The sequence below is a fragment of the Plectropomus leopardus genome, chromosome 24 (genome assembly GCF_026936395.1).
Source record: "Plectropomus leopardus strain MGB_pleo_1.0 chromosome 24, ASM2693639v1, whole genome shotgun sequence".
NCBI lineage: Eukaryota > Metazoa > Chordata > Actinopteri > Perciformes > Serranidae > Plectropomus > Plectropomus leopardus.
The window spans coordinates 7,632,426-7,657,615 of record NC_142199.1 but is presented as its reverse complement, the minus strand read 5'-3'; the positions used below and the strand labels follow the sequence as shown (position 1 = coordinate 7,657,615).

Below are 25,190 nucleotides of genomic sequence, written 5' to 3'. Positions count from 1 at the left end.
GCATCAGTTCAGGGACAAACACACACTATGTTGTCTGCTAAAGGTCTGTTGTAATAGGGTTCAGTGCCATTTCCAATTAATTTAATTTTAATTTGTGAAAATATCTGTACGAGCAAAGAACTGAGAATAGCTCAAGTTAAAGGGGACCTATCATGCAAATTTTCAGGTTCATACTTGTAATTTGGTTTTCTTTCAGAACATGTTTACATGCTTTAGTGTTAAAAAAAAAAAAACCCTGAATAGCCTTGTTTGGGAGGGGCTGTCTCTTTGGCCACCCTGCAGTGGCATGTATGGAGCAGACAACCATATCAGTAAATCTTCAAGACGTAAAGCCTGAGGCATTTGCTCACAAGATGTACTTTTATATAAGTTTACCTCATTTTTTAAAACTTTGGCCATGTTCAATAAGGAACATGAGAAAAAGCAGTATTAGGTTTCCTTGAATGTCTTTATTCACAGAGTGAGATTAAATACCCCTCATATCCAATTCATCACGTATGACAAGGCATTAACAGAGGCGGCAAGAGTGATTGTTCGTCTTTAGGCTGAGTACAAAATGAGCCATTAATTATTCAACTACAACATCCTGCAAAAGGAAATATGAGCGCCCGGATCTAGTGGGAGTACAACTGATATGTGAAGCAAAGACTGAATCAAGGAGAGCCACAGAGACTGATAATGACAACAGAGCGAGGACAGATGGACAGATGATTTAGCACACCACTCACCAGGTTCTCGGGGCTGTGCAGCTCGTGTGTGGTCGAGGCGCAGCGGGTGATGAGAGACTTGAACATGCAGCCCACCACCACCGCCTCCATATTCTGCGCCACTGACTTGTTGTCCCCCGTGGTGAAGTTGTTCCCGAAGCCCGCCTTGTCTGGAAGCAAGAGGGAGGCAGGAGAGACCGCAGATCACACAGGGGGTGGTTTAGTCAGCGGCGGGAGAACATTATTGACAGCTGACCAGCTTGAGTATAAAACAGTGAGCCCGAACAAGAGGGAGGGGAGGGGGGGCAAAGGAAAAAGGTCCATAAAGCATATGGGGGAGAAGCAAACTGAAAAGGATTCTGGGTAGGGGATAAGGAATACATGCAAGTGACTAAGGCCTGCTATAAAAAAACAGAGTATGGGGCTTATTCTCTTGGTCCAGTTAAACTTATTGTCTATGCAGATTATAGATTTCAACATACAAGTCTAAATTTTGTTGCAGGCGAGTTTTGTCACTTTCGGAGAGAGTGAGGGGTGCAGCAATGGAAGCGGTGCCTAGGGAAGGGTCTGATCAGGTGAGTATGTTCATCTTATTGCTATTAATATTGACTGTTATTGATTATTGATCATGTGTATCTACCGATGTTTCTTTTTTTCGCCCTCCTGGACCTCTCACCTGCACTGCCGTACTCTGCAAGAGAAAAGAGGCGGGGCACAAGTTGATTGACATCAGGCCAGCACAGACATGTACGCGGCGTCAGAAAGGACGTGGCACCCCACCTCCTTCCGGAGGTGAACTCGAGACGCACACACACGCACAAACAACACACACACACACACCAAAAAACTTAACAAGGTGCCCTGTTCACTTTGATTAAAACACTCATCGGTTCAGTAACTTGCCAATTGCACAGTATTTTGTTTGCTATGATTGTATTTTCAATCTTAGTGCAAAACTGAATTGGCGTGTACAATGTGTCTCAATGCTCAGCAATAAAGCCACTGATTGAGCAGAGATGTAATGGGCAAAGCTTTGGATTGGCAAGTGTACAGAATGGATGAGTGAGTAAGGAAGGTAGGATTCGGCTCATTGAAGTGGATGAGGAAAAAGAGGGAAGATGGAAGCAGGAGGAGGACGACAAAAAGGGACGCAGACAAGCAGAGACAAGTGGAAGGAGGAAGGGAAAAAACAGATATATTAACAGTGATAGCGCTGGAATGCAAAGTCGAAGTGCGGGGTGAGACAGTGGCAGTACAATTCAGCTTTGTCAACCACATTAGAGCGTAATTACTTAAATTTTAACGTTTTACTTTACCCATAACTTTTTTTAAATTTTACTCTGTCACGTAGCACCCACATTAGACCTTTGAGTGTGATACAGATTGGAAAGGTTATAATATTGTGTAATAAACGTAACAGTTTGCTTGAATGTAAACATCTGCACAGTAGTGCTGAAACTATTTAATTACTTACATTATATAATTTTTTAAACAGGTTAATTGTTAAAACTTTGGAGGTCACACTTTTCACCTGGAGCCATCATCAGGTGAAAATTTTAATTTGTCCATTATTTTTGGTTTAACTGGCTAGAGGCAGATACAAAAGTCAGCACACGAACATGCTGATGTTAAGCTGGAATAATGTTAGTATGTGCACCATATTAGCCAGTTTAATTTATCCTGTTAGCTATTGCTAAACCTAGACGTGTAAAAATTATAATTCTGAGCATGTCTGCATGCTGACTTTTGCATTCAGCCTCACAGAGCTGATAGCGTGACTGTAGACTCTTATTCTGTGTCTCAAATCGGATTCTTTTTTACTTACACTTATTTCAAATGTATCAGTGCGTTCATTCTTAAAAGTGTGGCAAAATGCAGTGCACATTAGGTACCTGTATGGTGCGCTAATGACGGTCAGAAAGGTTGAGTGTGGAAGGTTGGAGACTTCTCACCCTCAATGACGGCCATGCTGCCTGAGTAGCGGAAAGCTGTGAACTGGCTGCCAAGAAGGGCACTAACACAAGGAACACATTGTACAGTTAAGAATGTGTTTTCCACTATCACCATACTGCTGTGGGATAGATGCCATTAGCTGGTTGATCGGGTTAATACTGGAATAATTTCATAATGCGAACAATAACGCAAATTCCAATTATAGATTGCTAGCCAGAATCTGGAGGGGATGTATTTTTCCAAAATCTAAGGATCAATCAAGCAGCTGTGACAACCCCTACATTTATCAGATTACCGAGCAGAAGAAGAAAAGCTGCCAGACCTTGCAACTGTCATATCTGTTAAATGCACACCAGCCATGTTTGTTTCGAGACAACACTACCCTGTCAAAATTCTCCATCTCAATCTCGATCTCCACAAGAAAGTACAGTGTATGCAATGTACGACATTTAAGTGTAACAAAAGTATCCAATTTGAAACACAGCTGTGGACCAACAATTAATCACTTAGCAGCAATAAAAAATAATCTTTCATTGCAGCCCTACTGCACAGAATATCGACTTTTTGCAGCAGCAATCCTGACCTGAATCGTATCAGCATTCAAAACCAATGATGGTCAAACCCTGACAACCCTAATATGTGCATTTGCTTTCAGCGCATATTTTATTGTGTGTCACGATCTTGCCCCAATCACACACATCACCGTACTTACTGTCAGTAATGGGCTCCATGCAGAAGCCCAGCAGTGCATGCAGGAAGTCCACAATGTTATTGAGAGAGTCTTTGTTGACGTACTCGCGCATTGTCTGCCGAAACTGCACCTTGTCCAGCTTATAAAGGCTGGTCAGGCAGTTCTGGGCCTGGAAGGAAAGAAATGGAAGAGGACGAATTAGACAGAAAGTCACCGTGCTTCAAAAAAAAGAAGTCAGGGAAAAAGAAAAGTGGCCTTGTTTGTAGGATGTTGCTATTTTCATCATTTTTCATTGATTCTCATAAAAGATATCAGCTGTCGAGATAGATTTGTTTTTCTCCAGTACAACTTAATCTAATAATAAAAAATATTGATCAGCACTGAAATTGAACTGCAGCTGCTTTTCACTAAAGTGGAAAGCCCTTGTAGCATTATTTTTTGGTTTCATAAAACTTTTATCACACCAATGGAGTAATACAGTTAATCAGTACGAAAATTAAAAACTTCAGGCATCGCACACTGCACACCCAACACACACACTCACACACACACACACACACACACACATACAAAAGAGTCAGCTAAGGACAGGATAAGATAGGACAGACTTTATTGTCTCAGCTTACCAGTAAAAAAACATGTAAAAAACAGTAAAAACAATTTATAAATGCAAACACAGTCAGAGAAGAAGTGTGACCTGCATCCTGAGGCGATCTCCAGACAGTCCACGGTGTCCCTCGCCACAGCCGTAGGCACATCCCAGTGACTTGACTATCTTTATTAGCATGGTCAGAGCCAGGCGGTGGGTGCTGAAGCCAGAGCCCTCTTCCTGTTTTTATGGGGAAGGAGAAAAGGACACAAATATGAAATCAGAGGGCTTTCATGTAGATATATTGAGATATTTACCAAGTTTATATGATCCACTCCCAAAAATTCAGTAACAACACACCTTTTTATCATTATCCTTGTTATTCTTCACATCATCCTTACTCCCTTGCCCGCTCCCTCCGCCACTACCCCCTCCTCCCCCACCTCCGCCTCCATCTCCCCCTCCGCCTGCTCCTGCCCCTGGGACGGCCCCGCCTCCCTGGGCGCCTCCACCAAGGCCCTGACTGGTTGAGTCTTTGGCTCGCGCCTCCTGGTTCTCCTTGTTGTCGGGCTTGGAAAGTTTCTTGCCCATGCCGGGCACGACGCCCAGCTGCAGCAGGCAGTCAATGATGTTGAGGGCCACGTCGCAGATCCTGGAGCTGATATCATGACTGAGAACGGCGTAGAGAGCCCGCAAGACAGCCTGGAATACAAAAAGAAATAGCTTGTTTTGTGCAATAGATGGTATAAAATCATATAAAAGAGGAATAAAGACGAAACCAAAAAGCAAACTAGAAAGAAAAAGTAAAGCATTAAATTGAGTTTGGATTCTTGCTGGTGTTGTATGTTAGAAGAGCAGCAGAAGGTCAAGAGCTTCCATGATATGTACGTATTTGCCTATGAGTATCATTTCCTGTAGGTTTTATTGAATGACCCAAACACTCACTGTGAGGTCCAGCATGCCATTCTTCAGCACAAAGTTATTGGTCCCCTCGATGTTCTCGCCTTCCTCCAGACAAGAGTAGTTGATGCAGGAGTCGGTGAAGCTGCGTGGCAGGTTGGCGCAGGCCAGAGGTTCCACAGGGATCTCGGGGACAGTGACAGGGTTGCACAGTTTCTTCATGTGCTCTGTGAAGAAGTCGGCGTAGCCAACATTGAAGGACGCCACTGTGGTGTTGAACGCCGCCATAGTGATGGTAGAGATCTGAGATCGGACTGTGGATGGCAAACGGAGGCGGTCAGAGGATGATGCAGCTGGGTAAACGTTGTCATGATTTGTTGTAACAGGAGACTCTCCAGCATCTTTACTGAGTTAATAGAGTCAATCATGTTAGAGTCATCTCTTGTCTATTATTATCTATTTTCTGTTCTCAGTAAATCTAATAGCCTGCATGTGATGCAGTGTGGAACAGAGCCTACAGCCAGCTCCATTATTTGTATGTAAATTAGCATTGTCACAGGAATATTACTATTATATAATCCTGTTCTATTTCTGCTGTGCAGCTCTCAGTGGAGCCAGCAGCGACTGATGTTTATTGTCACTGATAGCTGGGAATATGATTGTAGTTTCTATCTTACAGCACTTTGTACTTCGGTTATCTTGTTATATTCTCATCAAAAGTGAATGTTTGCTTTCACCCTAAACTATTCTTTTTTTTTTTAATCATTTTATTCTCTGAAGTCTGTATATGTTGTCCCTCTGACCTTGACGGATCCGGGAAAGTTGATGAGCATTTGGAGATCCTCTAGGGTCACGGAACTGGAGTGCTTATTTTAGGTCACAATATTGTCTTTTTCTTTCTCATTTTCTTAAAGACATCTTTTATTTATGGTTCATCAGTTAAATGTGTTACAGTAAAAGTGTGTTTCTGTAGAGTTAGACCAACATGTGCAAGTGTGTGTAAGTATTGTACAGGTTTACTTTTTTGTACACTTAATTTTGTTATGCTGACACATTATGTTTCCTAAAAATCATTACTAAATAAACAATAAAAAAGTAAAAACAGCCATTTACAAAGTGTTACACAACTCATGCAGTATTATCCAATTCTCATTTACTCAGTAATATGCCCATTACTTTCTAAACACATGCAATTTAACTGCAAGGGTTATTATTTAAAACACTAATCATATGCAGAAGTGCTTTTAACAGTTGTTTTGTTTTTGCAAAAATGCATGTTTTTTGAAAGTACTTAACATACAACTGGATAAATAAAACTTGGATTATACTGCACAAGTTGTGTAAGTGTTTATAAAAAGATGTTTTGATATAGTTTGAGAATTTTCTCTGTTTTGGATTCTTTGTTCATCCCATATTATGTTCATGACTTGAACATAATATAAGATGAGTAATTGATATACACATGATTATTTGTGAGTGAAGTACTCCTTAAATTTGCAATTTTCTTGGTGAGGACTTGCTCTGAGCTGGTCTGGATTAACTAACTGCAGCTGTTCTTTCTTACCCTCTTTGACAGTGTTATCGCTGTGGCTGTTGGAGTGGTCGGGCATATCTCTGAGCAGAGAGTGGTGGGAATGAGAGTGTTTGGCACTCAGGCTGTCGGCGTCTGTGGCGGTGTCTGTGCTGCCCCTCCGTGTGAATTTGCCTGCAAAATGATGTAAATAAAGATATATCAGGCTCAATCAAACACACGTATAAAAATGCCAGCTGACTGTTGCAGAAGCCCCCTTCATGCAATTTCCCTGCATCTACTTGGCATTTTTAGAAAATGTCATCCTGGAGATGGAGCTAATTTAAAGCAGCGGCTAAACTAAGTGGATATGTAACAGTGTGGTGAGAGGGGGCAGCCGGTTCATGAAAAGCAGGCTCTGAAAAGTCACTAACTCTGAATATAATAATAAAAACTGTCTTTGTGCCTTGAGCAAATTTTAATCACACTTCTCTGTGCGAGCTAATAAGAAATACAAATGTTAATGAACTGACCTAATTCACTAGCAGACAGCCAGATCCAGACTGAATCCTCTGACTCACCAGCTTCGGGGAGAGGAACCAAGACTGCAAACTGGTGACATGCAATCTATTCTCATTACAAACAGCACTCTGCCTACCCATGATGGTGGCTTGCCAGCCCCCGCGGTCCAGCCCCCGCCGATCATCACCCAGGCCAGAGAAGCTTCCGAAGGAAAAGGTGCTGCGGGTGGGCGAGACATCCAGGTGGTCTTCGTGAAGCAGGAAAGGGACACCCATACGGCGCTGACGCTTCTTCCCAGTGTGGTGGAAGGGGATGGAGCCCTTTCTCTCACGGTCCTCACGTCGGTTCTTAAACTGAAACAGAAGAGGAGAAGGGCTTCTACGTAAGAACCATAATGACCTGATCTAATACATGCTACTTTTAAACTGATAAAATTTGTATGTTAGCGATGTCTGACTGTGACCTTCTTGAAGATGTTCATGCCAAGGTCAGAGGAGAGGTCAGGGACTGCCTGTCGACGGAGGTTGGTCAGAGAAACCTTCGTAAATGTCTCTGTGCTCAGTGATTTCCCCTCTTCATTGCATTTCAGACTCATATCCTGCAAAACACAGCAGAGGACACACATGACAAACGATCAGTGCAGCATCTGAAGGACGAAATAAATGCATATTTGCATATTTAAAACTCGTAATTTCCGCAAAAATACAATAACTATTAATGTAAAGAAATCCAAGAAACCCTCCTGATATTACCTGGGTCTTGTGTGTGTTGACCAGTGAAGGTGTTGCAGCCACCATGGAGCTACTGCGTGGGCGTGGCAGAGGTGTAACTAAGGGTTCAGGTGTGCGTTCAGGTCTCTCCTCCAGGATCTGCCTCAGGCGCTGCAGGTAGTACATCAAGGCCCAGTGCACGCCCTCCTCTGTCCAGTGTGGCTGCAGCAGGCAGCGCAGCACCGCCACATCAAAGTAAGTGGCATAGCGAGCTCGTTGGGCCAGGGAGGTTGGCAGGCCAGCAGGGGCTGATGTCCTTGAAGAAGATGAAGAAGATGAGGCTGTTTTTACTGGTTTAACCCTCTTTTGCATGAAAAACCCCACTTCTTTTTCTGTGTTTTGATACCAGAATGTTAAACTCTGATACAATACCACTATAAAAAATAAGATACAAGATACTTCTTTCAATACCACAACAAAAAGAACCTGCACAAAATGCTAGCCACCCATGTTTAACTCCAGCGAGCTTCATGAATAACAGTGACAGGTCGCTCGCCAACTGTTCTGACATCCACTTGCGTAGTGCTGCCTGCACTTCCGCCTCCAGCCATGTAGCCAGTTCACTGCTGCAGAGACTGCTGTAACAGTCACTGGTTAAGGACCAGTTGACTAGATTGGTTTGATCGGCCACTTGTCTTAGTTATGACCTTACGCCCAAACTAGTTGGTTATGCCCATAACAGCTGTAGTGCAACCAGTTTTAGCAGCTGATTTAGCTACAAACTAACTTGTAGTTATTATGACTATTATATCAAGTTTACATCCTTGTGCAGAAGAGAACTTGTAGTTGGTGCAAGCTTGAGCACTGCCGACCAAAGCTAAATCAACGACTTTAAGTGATACTTTTTTGTTTGCATCACCCAAGGCATGATGGGAACTGTAGCATCAAACTTCAAAACATAGTCATCCCAAATTGAAATGTTGTAAAATTTGGCATAATGAAAAAAGAGCCAAAATGCAACATAACTTTGTGCGTTTTTAACCTTTGAGTTCTGTCACACAACTTACTGCATCAACAACAATTAGATTATGTCACAGCCTTTCCTGTTATATTAGTCAGTCATCAACTCCTGTCACACTGCTTCATTAATAATGCATCAAAGGAGGATGGTAAACAAGGGCAGAGCCCCCCTGTAGCATCATTGGAAGAGCAGCGGGGAGAGAGGGAGTCTAAGCCTACGTGAGTCCACTATAAATAAGCCGGAATGAAGGTCAGCGGTTGGTGAGCTGCAGAGCGTTTCGAGTGCCACACGCTGTGGAGAAACATATTGATACCATGAGAGAAGGAGAGAGAGACAAAGGAAGGCATTTAATCTTGGCCGCTGTAATAAGTGGAGCAGGAAGAGATGGTCGATATCTACATGAATCACTTTGAGAGCGGACAGTGGAGGGGAGGCTGTATCATGTTTCACTGTCTAGCCGACACACACACACACACACACACACAAATGCTGCTGTTGTGTCAGGTTGCCACGGAGACCGAGTGACGACAGCCACCCCGGGCCCTCTGAGAGGCAGTGGGCCCAGCCCCCGACTCCATGCGGTAGGAGAGATGCAGCAGCCAGCGGTTGCCATGGAAACTGCCTCAGCATCAGCACTGCTCTGAGTGGAGTGCGATGCGGCGGCGGATGAGTAAGCTGCATTAATCACAGGTCCTGATGGCGGAAATGATTTTATCTTGGCGGAACGGCGTAGAGATGTGAGTACAAGAGGGTGAGGAGGGGACACAAATCTGAACTCTGACAGAGCCTCTGCGCTGATGACAAAAAATAAAGATTTGGATTCAGAGGCTGTTCCCATTAGCTTTAAATCTGCTGATGAGGGCCAACAGTAAAGCCCCACCCCTGTGTGGATCCACACAGTGGGAATCCAACAACTTAAAAGCATGAAAACTCAAATCCCATCAAATGTCAAAATTCTCTCTTACTGTAATTTACATTCACCTCACTTTCCTCCCTAACCTTGCTCTCGTCCTACCCAGCATTTCTCTCACAACAGCTTAAAATTCCCACCACCAACACTTTGAAAAAAAAGCAATTAATCTGCCATTGTTGAGTGTGTGCTGTGAAACAATAGGGATAAATCTCTCCCTTCCTGCACCGCCATGTGACTGCTCAAAATGTGACTGCTATGGAGTGTATGAGGCTGTAACTAGCTTGGGGGAGGGGGGGTGAGAGCTTATTTTGATTTGCAGTCAGTTGCTGGCTGTCAGAGTGATCACGAGAAGCACTGGAGTGACTTGTTTGTTTGTCAGAATGAGTTCAGATGAGCGATGGATGGCTTATCAACCTCTCTGCTGCCTTCTCCCGCATCATTCTCGCTCTCAGCCCACTGGTTGGGTGATTCAGGGTGATCACAGACCAGCAATGATGAAGTTCAAAATGTAAAACACCCACAAAGGATGCGCAGAACCCAAATGTTTTGAAGTATTTATCTGGAGATTCTCAGAAGAGCATATTTGGTGTTGTCTGGTAACATAGTGCGTCATATTGATGTAGTTTCACCAAATTCAAATCAGAAATGGATCACAAACATCGGATGTAGTTATTATATGTCTGAATAATACATCATTTTTACACAAAATAAAAACTTAAATGCAACACTTTTGTTTTTGCTCCCTTTTTTCATAAATTAAAATGATAGATCTAAGACTTTTTTCTATACAAAAAAAGACATATTTCTTTCGAATTTTGTTCACAACTTTGTTTAAATCCGTGTTGCACATTTTGATGGTACCTACCAGCCTAAGGCATACCTGTGTAATAAGTATCTATCCATCTATCAGGTGAATAAATTATGGATTTTGGTGGCAATGTGCTAACTATCATGGATTTAAATAAACTAGTAAACAAAATTTGAGGGCAATAAACCTTTTGTGTGCATAGAAAAAGTAATATATCTTTCAACTCATGAAAAATAGAAACAAAAATATGTCTTATGTTTATATTTTTAATAGGAGTGTATTTGTGGAGCACCTTTGTGGCATGATTTTGCATAACTAAAATTTCTGTGAACAAAATCAGACTCTCGTTACAGCGAGTTACCGTCTGCTGACTAAAACTGCCTCGGTTGTGCCAAAGCGAGCACAGATTGACCCTGAGTCTGGCAGTAAAGACCAAACAATGCCAGACTTACCAAGGGCAGACCAAATGAAGCCAGGCCACGTCATGCCAGGCCAGGGACACTGCCAGCATTAGACATGTAGCACATTACTTCAGCATAATTACCTTGATTATGTATGTGGACAAACGTCAGCTGGGTCTGCTAATGCTCAAGTAAGACAAGGCTCTGTATGTGTGAGTGAGTATGTGCTGCTGACTGAGGAGACAGTACTGCTTAGAGCAACACATTACACAGGGGAAGGAGGAGCTATTCATATACGCAAGCTCTCACAAGCTAGTGGAGCGAGCTGTGCTGTGCAGTGTGTTCGACAGACAACGCCACAGGGCTAAATGTTTAGCCATCAACAAGATGATGGCACCAGCTTGGTGTCAGCGTGGGTCGCTGCACTGCGTCAACACACAACTGGCGTCTTGGATACATCACGGACAAATATGTCATTTATCATAGCTTTTGTAAAAGCCATGAAATCAAATTTTGATCATTATGAATATGAACAAATGATTAATGTATGGTTTCACTCACTCAAAATGATGAAAAACAAGGCCAAGTTATGTTGCATGAGACGACTTGTACGTGTCTCATATCTGTGCTTAGAATAGCACAAAATTTAAGTGCAGTTTACTGAAACTATGTGTAGAAAAAAAAAACGGGTCTCTGTCCTATTCTTTACAAACTGCAAGCGTTCTTAAACAGCTATAGTCACCAAAACCAAATCACAAGGTTTTATGGGGTTACATGCAAATATGTAATAATCCAGTAATGTTTCTTTTCATTTAAATTAAATTATTCTGTGTGTGTGTGTGTGTGTGTGTGTGTGTGTATATATATATATAATTTATTAAAGATTATTTTTTGGGGCATTTTCCCTTTATCTCGACAGTCTGAGTTTGATAGAAAAGGTATATATAAATAAATAACTACAAAATCAAATATGAAACAGTCCTAAAAACTAAATGTTGACAGCTTTTACAACATACCATTGCGTTTCCTTACTTTAAAACTGAACATATGTTGTTTTTTGTTGAGACTTTGCGTTTGTTTTAGATGCTGCATCATAACCATCGTGCTCAGGGGCCATGCCGTGTCACTTTTGCATATTTTGCAGCTAACACACTTCGTTGTTTTGCATAACATGAAGTGCTCCCAAACTTCTGAAGTTTTCATACGAAAAGTCCTCTTTGCCTCCGCCAAGCTTCTTCAAAACACCTGCTTCTCCCATCTACATGTGATGTCACGTAGCGATACAACAAATAAATAATTCTATTCGTTGCCAACACATTTGGTAATCGATTTTAGCGATTCGTTGTTGCAGCCCTAATTTCAATACATTGATCCAGGGCAACGTACGTACATTAAACATTTAACCTAATGAAAAACATTGCTGAGAACATAAAACCATTTAAAATATATCCTTAATGATTTATATTAGGAGGACATTGAGCTGGGGAACATACATTTGCTCAAACCGTCATCCCTGTTGCTCTTGCTTAAGTTTATCCCATTTTATATATCTGAATCTAGGGTCTAGAGATTTGGAGTCTTATTCTGTACAGATTTTAAAGCACCCAGAGACTTTCAATTTTGGGTGAAATGAATGACCCTGACTACAATTAATAATGATGATAAGAAGAAGAAAAAGAAGAAGATTAAGAATTAGAATATTAATAATTATTATAGTTATAGTAAAATATTCCATTGTTGTTCCAACCAGAGAAAAAAAGCACCATTTATGTGAACACAAGTTGCGAATAAAGAGAATAGCGGATGAAATGCGTCATTTACAGCTCTCATATTCTCAGTTCCCATGTTGAGTGTTGCATTAACACTTTGTGTGACCCTCTACCTCCTCCTGCTTAACAGCGAGGCCGAGCAGGCGTGAAGCTCACGCATAACCCAAGAATCAAAAATCAATGATGCGCACATGACCAAACGCTATTGTCTCACGGCTTCTGGAGGTTAAATCGATTAATGGTGCTCACTTTTTCTTGGATGGGCCTTTAACCGGTGGGGGTTGTTGGGAAGGGCCACCTTTCTCGACCGAGTTACCACGACGACAGCTCCGCTCTCCAGCCGCGGGGGAGGAGGAATCCGATTGTGCGGCCTCGCAAACCACCTGGAAGCCCTGCAGATGGGAGGGAGAGATGGACAGATACTGTAGATGGGGGGAGAAACTGGCAGAAGACGGACAGACAGTTCCTAATAATTAAAGGCTCTGAGGTTGCAGCAAGGTTTCTGTCATGACCCTAGCTCACCACACTAATGCTCCCGGAAGGCTGGTGCTAATGAATATTAGCAGCCAGCCTCTGGGGGAGGTTAAAAGGGGGAGGGGAAGACGCCTCTTGCCTGCACACATTCAATCAACATGAGACGCAAAATCAGACAAGATCTGAGCTTGAAATGCTCACTCACCATGGGACCCGGGTTGCCAGATCCACAGGGGCTGCACTGGTTGTTGACTGGGGAGTTCCTCTTTGCTGTTGAGACAGGCGTAGCAGATTACACGTCTTAATTATAAACCAACATAAATAGATTATGCTAAAAGAATTTGATAGGGCTGTAATTGAGGATGTTTTCTCACCTGTCACAATGTTTCTGACGGGTTTGATAAGCGAAGTAAATGCAGGGATGTCGGGCTGGCGGTGCTCCCACATCGGCTGCCATATAACCAAACCGCTGGCCAATCGGAAGGTTAGATCCGACTCCTTAAAAAGAAGAGACATACTTAAAATTTGTTTATCATGTTATTGGATTATTTCAAAGTGCAGTGCTATTATGAAATGATCACAAACAAGCAGGGTGTCTACAGATATCCGACACCTACATTTAATGCTTTTAAGATGTTTTCAAGATCATTTTGAACCAACTGGCAGCTGTTCTAAAAAAGTGTGACGCATGTTGCAATGTTTTTCTTTTGAATGAAAAAAGTGCATGATGTCTGCATCAATACAACTAGAAACAAGGAAATTAGTTAGGTGATGTTCTACAGAAGTCTACTTCACGATTTGTGAAATTTGGACAAAATTGCAAGGGCAGATCGGATTCACAAGAACTGGCTGAATTTGGATTAACTGTTGCCATCACAACATCCTGGAGAGGCTTGTAAGTGTTAAGGTGAGTATTATGTATGTAGTCATGTACAGAGGCAGATTTTTTGCATGAATATTGTTATTATATTGAGTTATGTTTATCCACATTTTGCCAACAGGCAAAGTGATAAGACAGTATTGGGTTAATTTGTAGATTTAAAGCCTTGAAATTTCAGAAATGTTGACTTCATGTAAAAGAGCTTGACACATTTCGACAAACAGAAATTAAACAATTAATAAATTAAATTTAGACAAATAGACAAAAGTTTTTGTGGCAACGGAGACCTTACAAATTCAAATGTAATACCTTTGATGGACCTGTAGACACCGTTTTTGCAAGGTACAGTTATTTATTGTTCAATTGGGAAACACATTGCATTCCCATGAGTATTGTAACCTGAGCATTGTATCTGTTTGTACACACAGATCAATAGACATAGGGTGACCCTGTGAGTGTGTGTGTGTGTGTGTGTGTGTGTGTGTGTGTGTGTGTGTGCGTGTGTGTTGAGGGGTTTGATATGGGCCAGTTTAGAATGAAACTGCTGATAGAAATCTTTCAGAACTTGCAAATTTATCCCAGAGAAAGTCACTCCTTCTACAATAAAAAAAACACAAAAACTGCACAGTAATAATGAATTGTAGTGTACTCCATATATTTGTTTTGCCAGGTACTGACCTTTATCCGGTGAATAAGCGGAGCAAACAGGAACACAAACAGCTCCACTGTGGCCATACTCTTGTGGAAAAGCTTGGTACGAGTATGCTCATCCTCCTCCAGCAGGAAGCCACTGTGCTGGGGCCCCGACCCGCCTAGGGCAGAGCCGGAGCACGAGCCAGGAGCCCCAGGGGACGAGCCCTGGTTCCCCACCGGCTGAAGAAAGGCGCTGCTGCTGCTGCCCCCAGACCAGCCGTGGCCCAGGCTGGGCTCGTGGTTGCACTCCTGAGCAGCGTCCAGCAGCATCCAGTGCAGCGTGTGGAGCAGCTTGGTCTCCGCCACGCCCAGCTTGTCCTGGTGGCCTGTCGGAGGTCGGAGGTCAGGGGTTAATGTTGAGTGCTGCACAGTAAGGTGATGAATGACCAGCATGAAGCTCTAGCATTTGTGTGTGTGTAGGTTTTAGTGTATATGGCAATTCCTAACTTCTCATGATTGTTTTAGACCTGCAGAAAATATGAAGTCAAACTGAATTATGTCAAAATCCATTGTCAATTTTTTGTTGATGTTGTTTTCACTATGATCCAAGAGAAATAATATCGACAGATCATTGAATAAAAGTCATCGTCAAGCGATAATGCTTAGCAGCACCTAGTTCAAGCTTTTCAGATGAGAAGATTTGCTCCTTTTCTTTGTCTTCTGTGCTAACCAGCTTTGGGTTTTGAACTGTTTTTCTGGCAAAAAAAACAATAGGAAGACGCAACCTTGAGCTCATCAAGGATGAAATACTAGTATTCGTTATTCGCAGCCCTACTGTTAATCATATAAGACCAAGTAAGAGTTTTTCTCATTATCAACGCCAGAGTTCCTACAAGGGAAGTTAGACTGAAGAATTTTTAATGCCACATGGAATTAAATGTATGACCAACTTTTCAATAACCAAAACTGAAGAAATAAAAAAACAAGAAGCGACATCAGTTACAGGGGTTAGTGACAATTCTGCCCAAATGTTTAATGTAACAAAAAAATGACTCATTTAGTAAATTATATACATAAAAAATAGATGCTACAATTCATTTTGCGATTTACAATAAATCAGAAAACAAAAAACAAAATCACTAAATTGTACTCCCCATGTCTTAGCTTTTTTAAGTCTTTTTAAAGATTTATCTAAGACATTTTGATACCAAAGTCAGTAAATAAACATGGATTACCATAACCATTCGAAATCATGGACAATTATACAGCATCAGCCAAAGATGCAAGAAGACGCCAAAAGGACTAAATCACAATGTACAAGTAAAAGGAGTTGATGGGATCCTGTGTTTCTGGAATTGTACCATGTACTGTTTCCATGTGACAAAAACTTGATGATTGAAAATTTCATAGCCCAAAGTCTTTCTATGCATATACTGTAGGTGCTGAGTCCAGATTTTACTTTAGTAGACATATTAATTATTTTGTGTCTGATAATGCAGACCTGTGATGTACTGTAAAGTCAGGTTATTCTGTTACTGTCCTGTGACTGAGAGAACATCACTTCTGTGTTTTGTTGAATGAGAAAAACCTGAACATAGCTGTCAGCTCAATGCCTGAAGCGGTGCTATTGTGAGTGTTGTGTGTCCTCACCCAGCCTGTTCCTGTTGGACAGCAGGATGGAGGTGCAGTGGAGTACATGAGGCAGGGCTGCCTGGACGAGCTCCCAGCGGGAGATGCTCTGGATGGCCTCTGACAGGGCCGGCGACAGCCCGTGGAGCTTATTCTCCACCAGCACTCGCTCAAAGGACTGGGGAGGCAGCCAGAGAGGAGGAGAAGAGAGACATCAGCGACAAACTAAAGCCTCTTTCTTTGAATGCCTAAACGTCCCACATGGCCCCAAGCTAGGCAATGCCTGTGGGAGAGACAGTGGCAGCTCTGTTTAGATCTAAAGGGATCTGCAGAAGCGTCATTATGGATATGAGTTTTCAAAGGTCTGGCTCCTGGGTAATCGGAGAAAGCAAAGGGAAAAAACTAATTTGCTAAATGTACAATCAAGAGCCCACTCGATTTGCAGGTGCATTAAGGTACAAACAGATTACTGGGAATGGAGCGATTATTTTCCCTTACCACGCACATGGCATTATGAAATAACTTACCACACAAGACGCTTCATACTGTTTCCCCAACTTTGGACGCAGAAATGCACTGAAAAAAAACACAAAAATGCTTATGTAACATAGAAAAAATCTAAATGTAGGCTACATCATGAAATCTACAATGTCATAAAATCACCAATATTTTCTGTTTTACAGTCTCTGGCTGTGACAAATTGTGTCATTTTTTGGAGTTAGTTTTTGGAGGAAAACAAACATGCCATCCAAACCCATTTTCTTACATAAATAAATCACCAATTTAATTTACTGTTCTCTTTAAAAATTGACTAATACATTTAAAAAAAACAAAAAAAAAGACATTTTTAAATAGAAAACATGCCTACCAAATCTGTGGTTTTCTTAAAAAAATAAAATAAAAAAAGAAACAAAACCAAAATGCCATTTTTTAAAAAAGAATTCTATAAAAGTGGCAAAAAAAAACTTAAAGGAAAAAAATGGCAAAACAATTTAAAGAAAAAAATGTGAATAAATAAATTATAAAAAGACAAAAATTACCACTTTTGTTTTCAAGAAAACTCTCTTACTCAAAATCAGCAGTTAACGAAATACAAAATACAACAAAAGTTGTATGCCCTTCCCTTTAGCAAGAAGTCAGTATCATTTGACATGCCTCCTGGGCATACATGAATGAAGAGAGCGGGAGCGCTGTGAGAAAATGAAGAAACCTCCATGATGAACAAATAAACAAAATCACATCAACACATTATAAAGCTATGCTACATCCTCAGCCTCAGAAAGTAAATGTACCATTATGTTACATTAATGCCATTTAATTTATGACACACACCAAATTTCCATGATTTTTCCAAAACTTTCAGTAATTTTGATAAATTCCATGAATTTCCCAGGCCTGGAAAATGTTACTGTGAAATTCCATGACTTTTCTAGGTTTTCCATGACCATGGGAACCCTGTACAGAACATGAGATTTTGCATAGACATCATTAAACTGCAGCTGATCACTCATTTTCTTTGGCCCACTTTCCATATTTGCTTTACAGGTGTGACATCATGCAGTCTGCATCCGTCCCCATTCACAGTTGCAAAAACAGGCAGCTCTCCTCCCTCCATTTAAAACACTCAATGAAACCAGTCGACTGACACACTCACTTACACCGATACCCATTCAAGGGTTGCATTATAACAAGGCAATTAATACGTGTATTTTGATGCTTATCATGATAGAAATGCGGCTGGTTTTTCATATGTCATGCTGTCAAATCCTTGATCCTCCTTATTCTCGCCATGGCAAACACCTGTTATCAATTCCCCACACTAACCTGGTTTGCCTCCATAGGAAGGTCTGGATGGGAAACGGTATTCCTTTCCCGCACTCCGGCTCGTTATCGTCCAGGCTTTTCCTCTTCACCATTTTGGCCGAACCTGCCTGCCCTCCTGCCCGTCCGCCTTCTTGCGACCACCGGGACGCGCGGCGGCTCCTGCTGGCTCTGCCCAGGTGACCAGCGAGCTTCCCTCACGACATGATTGGGTTCGTCCTGCGTAAAATGGCTGCAAGTGTCGGTCGGTCGGCGGCGATAGAGACACGGAGAGAGAGAAGGAGAGAGAGAGAAAGATGGGGGGGTGGGTGGGGGGAGTAGCAGAGCGCTCTGATTTCAGCACCTCCCTCACCGGACAGCGACAGTTGATCGGCGTGCTAATTTATCGGCGGCGGAGCTTAAAGACGCAGTGTGCAGCTGGGCCAGATGTTTTACCTCTTAACACTGCTGCTTTATGCATCATTATAGGAAACGACTACAGCCTAAGACTAAAACACTAAAGCCTGCAAACACGCAGAATCACACTCGGATGGTGCATTCACACGAGGTGTAACCCTCCATTGGATGCAGTATCAACAGGTTGTTACAAATCCAGGTGGACACGCTAGTGGGCCATAAAGACAGCAAAAACGATATTTAACAGTATTAGAAGTTTTCAGTTCTTTAACTTTAAAATAATAGCAATATCATCGCGTATAAATACTCAGTTACAAGTAAAAGTCGTGCATTCACTATTTAACTCAAGAACAATTGCAAAATTATTGTCATCAAACTGTGCTTAATGCACCAAAAGTAAACATATGCATAATGTCGATTGCCCCATATACACTAGAAATAATAGCAATAGCAGAACGTCAACTACTCCACATACTTTTACAGTACTATGCAGCGGACCACCTTAAACTTTGCTATTTTAGCAAGTTTATAATCAGCTTACATATTTATTTCTCAGTAGCCTCTTCACTGAAATACAGACAGAACATAAAAGAAATATGTAGACAATATTAAAAACACAAATATTTCAGGAATAAACAACTTCAACAGACTAAAGTTGCAAGTATTTAGTGTGACCTCCCTTAGGTCTCTTGTACAGAAAATATGAGATTCACAATCTTATCCTTTGGTGTATTTACACCACACTGCTTTCGAGACATGTCCAAAGCTCAATATTGATTGTTTGAGCTACCTTTCCATGTTATGCAATAAATATTGACTTCAGTCTGAGGAGGCCTTTTTCCTGACTTTTTTTGTCTTCTGTAATCCTAATTTGTGTCTAAATAAAGAGACAAACAAAGTATTTAATTGTTGACTTATCCTGTTTGTTTTTATGCTGGTATGTGACCCTGTCTTGGATATCTTGAAAAAGAGGTTTTAATCTCAATGTGACTTATATAGTTAAATAAAGTTTATTCATTATGTATTATCCTAATTCATTTTGTATTATTATTCTAAATCTGAAATGCAACAAATAACTAAAGCTGTCAGATACACGTGATGAAGTAAAAATATAATATCTGCATCTAAAATGTATTGGAGGAGTAGCAGAAAAACCTAATTAAAGTGCAAGTACCTCAACATTGTATTTGAGTACAGTACTTGAATAAATGTATTAAGTTAGACAAACAACTATTGCTGAAGTACAGGTAGGAATGCAGCACTACAACAGTATATTGCATTGCAAAGTAAAACTACAGTTGTGTTTTCAGCAAATGCAAAATAGCTCCTCAAAATAACGTTATATTTATTCCTATATAACATCTATTGTTATGTTTACACTGACAGTCTATTCGAGCTAAAGTTGGACTACTTTTTATGTTACTGGGTGGTCAAATCTGTGGTAACGTGTCATTTTTTTAAATAAATCATAACTGTAAAGTATTGATTTGCAAAGTACACAATGTTTGAAACTACATGAGTTAAAAATACAAAAACGAACTTTTTCAAGTAACGTTACAAGTTAGCTAACGCGAAACGTTACAAATAAGAATACCGTTACCTTAAAATTGCACCAAAATAACATTACAAGAAGCAGTTCCACACATTTTTTTCGTGTTTTTGTAACAAGAGACAGATGAAGAGAAAATGATAGCTTACTAACTTCCTTTCTTACCAAGAGTCAGGTACAGCAGAGGAGAAGAAAGAAGTAACGTTAGCCATTGCCTGTATGCTAACGTTAAATCCGTAGCTATTAGCCGCTAGCATTCGGTTAGCTCATCTTAGCACAAACGGAAACGCCAGTAAAAAGCTAAACTGGCTCTGTCCAAACGTAACAAAATTCGCCTACTGGTTCCTCTGAAGCTCACAAATGAACAGGTCCTATATTGTGCATTTCTTTGTAAAAACGCCCTATAAAAACCAAAACAAAAACAAATTCAGTTTACAGCTGATCCAAGTGCAGCACTACTCTGTTGAAGTCGTGACGTATGACGTAAGGGGGCGTTCCTCCAGTAAGGGACTGTTCTCTACTTGTCAGAGGAGTTGGGCGACAGGGTGTGACTTTGTCATTTTTTTACAATTCTGAAGCTGCAAATATCTTTCCTTGAGCCTCACTCAGTGTCTCAAGGAAAAAGCATTATACTAAATACCATAAATGTGTTGTTAGATTTTAAAAATGCACCCTTTGTTGTTTTAATGTTGTGGTGGGGAATACTTCCCGACTCCTCCCCTAACCTCTCTCAATCAAGGCCAGGCTATATAAGGCACCTGTGCCCATTGCTCTTCATGTGCCTCCTGAGCTCTGTCCCAGCTGTGGCTATGTGTGGTGCCCCCATGTATGTTTAAAGACACATTTTAATGCACATTCTTACTTACCATATCTAAAAGTTAACCTTTATTGAAAGTGTTGATGAATGTGTGGTGACGATGTTTCCCTGCTTTGGTGATCCTGACAATTGTATTTGGTTAATGCCCCGTATGGTGGTAAGTAGGGTTATCGTTTCTTTAAAATCCTTTTTTCCTGGACAGTGGATGAGCCTAGCTAATTGCAATTCCCCATCTTCCAAGTTGCCCTACACATACCACTGCCGTTTTGCCTTAGTTTAATGTTTAACTTAGTTTTGATTCTCTAATTTCCTTGATTATTTTGCCTTTTGTTATATTTTTAGTTTCCGTTAGTTCAGTCCTATTTTGCCCATTTGTTTGCAATTTGTGTTGAGTTAAATTGGAATTACCACAGTTCTATTGTTTTGGCCCTTTAATGGTGACCTTTGTGATTTATTTTATTACTGGGATCTGTTTTGTTTTATTTTGACCTATTTTTCCTGAGTTGTAGTGTAGCTTTGTATTTTGTTAAGCCAACTGGGTTACATTTCAGTAGTTCTTCCAATCCTTTTGTGAGTTCTTTTCTTTTAGGACCTGAGTGTCCTCTTGTGATAAGGGGGGGCCCGTGGTGAGGTCCCTTCACTTTTTGTGTGTGAGTAACTGCACAGGGACACAAATATAGGCTGCACCTTTTTTTTGCCATTAGGATTGCTGTGTGATTGCTGTGTTGCACCATGTCGAGTTGCGGTGTTGTTCGGTTTCTCTTGATTCTTCTGTCTTAGAGCTCCTCGTCCACATTAAGTTAGACAAAATCCTGGAGTAGGAAAAAGCCTTGGTTTATCTCTTTTTTTGTGCATGCTGGTTAGTTAGTGCAAACAGTTTATTTTTGGAAAAAAAATTAGACATAAAGCATGAAGTGATTTTTGTTAATATCAATATTTCAAGCTTAGATTTAAATATGAAAGACATACCTTTAAAAAAAAAAAACACAGATTCAACAATTTACAGCCCATCACGAACCTGATTTGACTTGATTTAAAAATGCATGCCCACATTATTTTATTTATTTATTTATTTTTTTAGAATTCATACGACAGACTAGTGGGAACCTGTTTTTATTTTCTTTATTTTTGTTGTCATCATCCTGTAGGAGCATTTGTCATCAGTACGTCTCAAACATTGGAAAGTGTGCACACATCTACATGGTCTTTTTAAATACACTTACACAGGCAAAGAGGGGGCCGGGGAGGAGGGAGGCGAATATAGGAAGCACAGAAAAACACTGGAGGGATAACTGACACCAGGGGGAGGAGGAGAAGGGGGCGCAGAGGAGTTTCACAATGGTGAGCAGAGAGTATCCTAAAACAGTTGTTTTTTATTATTTTTTTAAAATGAATTCTAACAGCTGAAAGTTGAGGGTTACTCCCATTCTTCACTTTGTTTTGAGTTTCATTTCTTGGAAAGTTACCACACAAAATGGCCAGGTAGCTGCTCTTTTAATGGAATGTTTTCATATAAAGCTTCATACTTGCCACTTTTTAAACAAACGTTGGGCTCGTTGCCCAAATACAATGTACAACCCATTTTCTGTAAAAGGAGAAAGATCACAAGGGCTTGAGTTCGGGACACTAGAATGCACCCTGGCCATTTACAGTCACACTGAAAAGTTTAAGTTCGCCTCAAATAGATCTAATTTATTCATCATTTATTTGCCATGCCAGCATAACAGCATTGTTGTAGCCTAATAAAATCACAGAGCTAAACCAAACAAAAAAGAGCAGCCCATTGGTTTGCGAAAAAAAACCCAAGAAAATACAAATTAAAAACAGAAAAATCTATTGGAAAGCTAGCCTTTTAGACTCGACATAACTGCAGTGGTTATCCACATTGAAGTGCTAATAAGCCAGTGCAGCCACAGGGAACATACAAAACAATTTGCACTACAGTGACATATATATATATATATATATATATAAAAAGAAACACAATTTGTCCAACAATTCAGCACATAACAGGAAATCATAAGATTAACTAACAAAAATTCCTGTCATGTCACATTTTAGCAGACATGCTCATCAGCCATTCTTTTGCAGGTATAGTTACGCGCCTTTTTTTTTTGTAACTTAAGTCTCTCGCACTGTTGTATCTTTAAGACTAGCGTCTAGTAGCTATTTCTCGCATTCAGTACCGTATAAATTCTGAACATGATGCATGAGTTGCCATTTATCCCCGTACACGTGGAATGTGATGCTTTTCACGCTACAAAAATCACTGTAGAATCGCAAAACTGCCATCTTAGACAAACACATCCATTTAAACCTTTCAGCCTATCTTAAAGGAAACAGAAAAGTCCATATTTGAGTGAAAATGAATGAGAAATAAAGAGTGACTGGGTGTGTTCCTGTGAGGAATAATCAGTTTTTAAAATCCAGCTGTAAGGGTCGTTGATGGAAGAGACATCAATCAACTACTGTGGGGATCATGTTGAAGTGAGGGGAGAACACTGGATGCTTATGAGTGAAATTGATGGGAAGAGGAGCAACGATTTTTTGGAGGGTATCCGAGGTGGAGGCAGCCCGCTCATAAGCCCTGCTTGGCCAGGGCAGCGGTGACATCCTGGGCCAACGTGGAGAGCTGGGGCGACTCCATCATGTTGATGCTGCCAGAGGAGGAGAGGCGAGGGGAAGTGCCGCCTGTCTCAATGCCAGGGGAGTGGGTGATGATGATTTCTGCGCCGTGATCCACCCGAGCTTTGGCTGTTTCCCGGAAGGACAGTTTGTGGCTCTCGATCTGACGGGTGCAAAAAAAAAAAAAAACGTCAGGTTTTTTTTCATTTTTTAAATTTTTTTACAGAAACTGGCAGTGACAACAAACAAACAAGACCAAAGCATTTGTCCCACATAATCTGTTCAAGGACTGTCAGGAATTTGGAAGTCCACCAATAATTTCTGTTTATACAGTTTCTAGCTATAATTAATGGTGTAATTTTAGCAATAAAAAAAAATGTTTTCTTTAAAATCTGTTGTAAAATCAATACAAAATATACAAAAAAAGAAAAAAAAAGACATGCCAACCCCTTTTTCCACCACGCTTTAACCCTCATAAATGACAAACAGTCCCTTAAAAAAATTATTTAAAGTACAACAGAAAGCACAAGTTTATGTCAGACTCCCTAAAGTTTTTTTTACCATAACATTCCCGCCTCCAGGAACATGGCTGGTGTTGCCAAGGGAGCCGACCTTGGCTTGGGCCTTGTCTTTAAAGTCTAGCTTCACATTCTCGATGCGCACATTACCTCCTCCTGGGAAGAGGACAGACACAGAAGAAAGGCATGAAACCCACGGGGCATCATTGCCTGCAGGCTTCTCCTGAGCAACACTCGGGGCAAACAGTCTAAGTATGCACACTGCAGTGCCCAAAAACAACAGCTTTAACTATTTTCTACATAAAACACAGACAGCATCATATGAGGCAGAACGATATGGTTCAAAATCATCATGATAATAAGAAGAATATTTTTCTATCTCAACAGTATGACAAAAATATGCACACATATTTTAACCTAAAACCAGTTTACATCCAGGTCTGTTCAGACTCATATAATATACAGAGTAAAGACTTTGGAGGAATTTAATAAAATGCATTTATTTTATGTTTTGTCAAAATGGTAGATAGCACCACAGTATATTAAAGTATAAATTATATTAACAGGAACATATTGTCTTCACTTAGAGACTTTTTTTTACAGAGGACTTAAAGACAGCTTTGTCACATGGTGCAGTGACAATCATCTGAAGCTTAACATTAACAAAACCAATCTTCAACCCAGCAACACAGAAGATTTATACAACCAGCAGTTTCAAGCTCAAGCTCATGCCAAAGATTAGAGTCATCAATTCAGTATCTGACCAAATGTATTCAGTTGAGTTTATACAGCTGAGCAGTTTAATCAATGAAACCAGATCGTCATTACCTAGTTAATTGGACTTTATATTAATAATTTAAATCTGAAAAGTAACTAAAATTATTAAATAAAAATATTGCAGTAAAAAGTATAAAATAGCATAAAAATAAAATACTCAAATAAAGTACAAGTACCTAAAATTGTACTTAAGTACTGTATTTGTACATAATTACATTCCAACACTGGTGAAAAATATTGAAGAAGTACACGTAAACCTCATAATTTCCTTAAATTAAAGCTAAAAACACGCCATACCTGGTCTGTGGTGGATGTTGGACATGGAGCCACATTTGGAGGTGATGTGGCTCAAGTCGATCTTCTTGGACTGGATTTGGACCTGCGGGCAGGAGCATAAAATACATATACTATTATACATATGCCAAAAAAATATAAATAATAACTAACTGTATGCTGGAGACATGGAGGCTTCAGACATGAAATTCTTTGAGGAGAAATGTGATATGTTGTGAGATGAAAAAGAAACACTGATACATTGAATGAGCGCAGATTGAGACACAGAGATGCTGGTGCCGGA

The 25,190-nt window shown here is 40.6% G+C and overlaps 2 protein-coding genes across 23 annotated transcripts in view; both read right to left on the bottom strand.

The window, feature by feature from the left end:
- Positions 1 to 18,216, bottom strand: part of unc80 (unc-80 homolog (C. elegans)) — a 53,914-nt gene extending 35,698 nt beyond the window's left edge. For 8 of the 16 annotated variants that reach the window (XM_088074386.1, XM_088074388.1, XM_088074390.1 and 5 more), the window contains exons 1-17: positions 17,935 to 18,215; positions 16,638 to 16,686; positions 16,132 to 16,288; positions 14,527 to 14,867; positions 13,343 to 13,466; positions 13,174 to 13,238; positions 12,744 to 12,886; positions 7,625 to 7,898; positions 7,336 to 7,470; positions 7,009 to 7,225; positions 6,405 to 6,545; positions 4,886 to 5,154; positions 4,301 to 4,642; positions 4,049 to 4,180; positions 3,373 to 3,520; positions 1,348 to 1,398; positions 729 to 877 (exon numbers count right to left, since the gene is read on the bottom strand). In XM_088074386.1, coding sequence (XP_087930512.1) covers positions 729 to 877; positions 1,348 to 1,398; positions 3,373 to 3,520; positions 4,049 to 4,180; positions 4,301 to 4,642; positions 4,886 to 5,154; positions 6,405 to 6,545; positions 7,009 to 7,225; positions 7,336 to 7,470; positions 7,625 to 7,898; positions 12,744 to 12,886; positions 13,174 to 13,238; positions 13,343 to 13,466; positions 14,527 to 14,867; positions 16,132 to 16,288; positions 16,638 to 16,686; positions 17,935 to 18,026 — 2,829 coding nt within the window. In that variant the 5' untranslated portion in view covers positions 18,027 to 18,215. Of the gene's footprint in view, positions 1 to 728; positions 878 to 1,347; positions 1,399 to 3,372; positions 3,521 to 4,048; positions 4,199 to 4,300; positions 4,643 to 4,885; positions 5,155 to 6,404; positions 6,546 to 7,008; positions 7,226 to 7,335; positions 7,471 to 7,624; positions 7,899 to 12,743; positions 12,887 to 13,173; positions 13,239 to 13,342; positions 13,467 to 14,526; positions 14,868 to 16,131; positions 16,289 to 16,637; positions 16,687 to 17,934 lie in introns of those variants that run through there. The other 8 variants (XM_088074391.1, XM_088074398.1, XM_088074399.1 and 5 more) reach the window with 3 other exon arrangements.
- Positions 18,217 to 21,799: 3,583 nt separating this feature from the next.
- Positions 21,800 to 25,190, bottom strand: part of LOC121963023 (uncharacterized) — a 43,355-nt gene continuing 39,964 nt past the window's right edge. For all 7 annotated transcript variants that reach the window (XM_088074879.1, XM_088074874.1, XM_088074876.1 and 4 more), the window contains 3 exons: positions 24,911 to 24,992; positions 23,880 to 23,992; positions 21,800 to 23,481 (listed from right to left, as the gene is read on the bottom strand). In XM_088074879.1, coding sequence (XP_087931005.1) covers positions 23,272 to 23,481; positions 23,880 to 23,992; positions 24,911 to 24,992 — 405 coding nt within the window. In that variant the 3' untranslated portion in view covers positions 21,800 to 23,271. The remainder of the gene's footprint in view (positions 23,482 to 23,879; positions 23,993 to 24,910; positions 24,993 to 25,190) is intronic.